Here is a 2,798-nt window from a genome sequence, read left to right on the forward strand (position 1 = left end):
ATCCGCTCCGTACCTCAGATGCGGTGCTAGGTTGCTACGCGCTGTCGGTCCCTTTTTCCATGTGGAACCTGCTGATCTTACTGATGTTACGCAGCTGCCTACAATTCACCGCAGCCTAGCTTAACACAGCTCCTTGCTGGGTGTCCTTTCGTTTAGGGAAGTATATTTAGGGTACAATCCTGCTGCAGGCCCCACATGCAGAACTCCAGCCACTTCAGCTGGGTGTCCAGCTGTGAATCCTGCAGGGGATCAGATCCCCCTCTGAAATTTTAAAAAGATCTTAAAATACCTCTATGCTGCCTTCCTCAAAAAAAGCAAACAGCTCCATAGCATTGAACTAACACGCCATAACTCGCAAGTTGCCCATGGGCTCCACGTGCCCTGGACTGAGGGCGCTGCCACCATGGGCAGCCCCCGGCTCCGGTGTAGCCGGACCGGAGCCCTGAGGCCGAGTGGCCGCGGGCAGCTGGTGGGGAAGAGATGCCAACCTCCGTGCTGCATCCCTGCTGAGGGGACGCAGCCCAGCGCTGCCCGTCCCTCATCCCTCCCCAGCTGCCTCCCGCGGGACCCCTCTCACCAGCTTCACTGCCAGCTTGTACTTCTTCTCTTCTGACGTCGTGTTGGATGGAGCAGGTGGAGCAGCGGTTTGGTTGCCTGCAGCGGTTTGGTTGTCCATGGCAGTTTGGCTGTCCACGGCGGTTTGGTTCTCCATAGCAGTTTGGTTGTCCGCAGTGGTTTGGTTGCTCTCAAAGATGTCCAGGATGATGGGGTTGTCTTTGTCGTGCTCATCGATGAGGACCAGGGGTATCTGGTGCCAGAGCTCCAGGTCGAGTGGCGCGGAGGCATTCTCGCTGCTGTTCCCCGGCACAGGCTGCAGGATCCTCTCCAGCGCCGCTTCGATGAGCCTGTCCAGCTCTTTCAGCAGATGCTTCACCTCTGAGTATCTGCAGGACAAAGAGCAGTTACCAGGCGGTGTCAAGGTGCTGGGGACGCGCAGCAGCTCGTCTGCTGCTCCGCTGGCTTGGACCTTCCCTCAGATCGCTGCCTAAAGATTTACTGGAGAACGATGGGAGCCTCCGGGAGAGCATGGCCAGCTCGGACACGGGCATCCCAGATCCTGCAACTGGGCGGACAACCAGTGGAAGGATAAGCAGAGAGTGCTGTGGTGGTGAGCAGTGTTCTGTCAGTGCAGAACTGAACCGGTTGTACTTCAGTAATTCACTATAGTTTACATAAAACTTCTCTAGCAAGTAGAGAGAAAAAACGCAAATTCCTGCGTGTTGGTCAAGACCGTCTTGCCTTGGGCTATGCTATTGCGTGGATATAAATTTGTAGCAACTCTAACAAAAATCAGTTACTCCTTTGCAATTACGATCGCGTTATATCACTGCAGCTCACAGCTGATACTACTGTTTAACCAGCTCTTAATGGCTGGAGTGTAGGCGATAAGAGGTACGGTCACGGCGAGAAAGGAGAATGAAAGGAATTGTGGGGAAAGATTGAGAGCCTGATTTTGGTTGTGACAGGTGAGTTGAACTTCGAGTTTTCCCTGAGCCAGGGAAAGTTTGCAGGAAGGCAATAACCATCGTTAGATTAACCGATACAGTAAGGAAAACCAGGCAAACTCGCAGGCACACGAACCCTCCTCTGGACCTGAGCTGTTCACCTTTGTGTTGTCCTCCTTTGTTTGGTTTTTAGTGCCGCTTGGTGAGCCGAAGGATCATTTCCACTGATGCTCCTAACAGGATATCTGAGACAGGACCAGGTCCACCGTACCTCACGCTAGCCAGGTAACTGAGGGTGTTAAAGCACCCCTGGGTCAATTAGGTGAAGAAAAACTTACTTGAAAGGGTTGGCATTGCAGACCGTGACTGCTGGGAACTTCATGGTCTTAAAGCCAATGGAGAGAGATGAGGTGACGTTATAGGAGAGGTAGGTGTTGATGAGGATACCCCACTGCCAGAAGACCAGAGATGCAAAGAGCAGCGTTAGGAAGAACCAGATGAATTTCTTCTTCGGCCCCTCTTTGATGATGCGCTTCGGGCCGTGGGTGTTGGTGTTGTCGCAGTACCAGACCAGCAGCTCCTTGTAGGTGTAGCCGGGGCCCTTCTGCAGGCGGTGCAGCGCCCGAACGAAGTACTTCTTCAGGTTCATGCTGCTGTCTGCGCCTGGGGGAAAAGACATCAAAACAGCCGTGCTGAGAGGCGAGGTTTGTGTTACGCCAAGCGTACTGGTGTCGTCAGCAAAGCAGAACCGGAGTAGTTATGTGACGGCATGACCGTGGGTTTGTAACCCCGGTGACATTCAGAGCGGCTGTTCTGCAGGGTTGTGCCGTGGCAGTGAAACGGCACGGAGCCCCTCGCCTCCTGAGAGGGCACCAGGGGCACGTTTGTGCTTTGCAGTCCCGAAGGCGGTGGGTGTTTTTGTCACGGCCTCAGGAGAGTTAAGTGACTTGGACCTGCTGGCCATGGCTGTGCCGGCGTGACTTAGCACCGAGTACCGGCGCCGGGCTCCAGGGGTGTTGCACTAAACAACAAGGCAACTTTCCAGGCAGTCGGGGGTTTGTGCACAAACCGGTACGTCTCCAACTTCGTCCGAAACCTTTGCCGACGCCAGCCGGACCAAGCCGTACACACGTGAGCTGGTTGCAGGTAGAATTCAGGCTAACAGTGGTTAGTATTCAAGCTAATACAGGGCTTAAGACAACTTTTCTTAAACCTAAAAAGTATTACAGTGCCCCAGGCTATCGGAGGGGGCAGGACCGGAGGACCTGGAAGCAGCAGCACCTTTCCCAGGAC

The 2,798-nt window shown here is 54.3% G+C and overlaps 1 protein-coding gene across 1 annotated transcript; it reads right to left on the bottom strand.

The window, feature by feature from the left end:
* Positions 1-577: 577 nt before the first annotated feature.
* On the bottom strand, positions 578-2,168 carry LOC104168486 (amiloride-sensitive sodium channel subunit beta-like; the record flags this gene model as incomplete). Its single annotated transcript, XM_009709092.1, has 2 exons — positions 578-944; positions 1,844-2,168. Coding segments are annotated over 2 exons (692 nt in total), but the record flags the coding sequence as incomplete, so codon positions are not given.
* Between the last annotated feature and the right edge of the window lie 630 nt (positions 2,169-2,798).

The sequence above is a fragment of the Cariama cristata genome, unplaced genomic scaffold (assembly GCF_000690535.1).
Source record: "Cariama cristata isolate BGI_N322 unplaced genomic scaffold, ASM69053v1 scaffold24451, whole genome shotgun sequence".
NCBI lineage: Eukaryota > Metazoa > Chordata > Aves > Cariamiformes > Cariamidae > Cariama > Cariama cristata.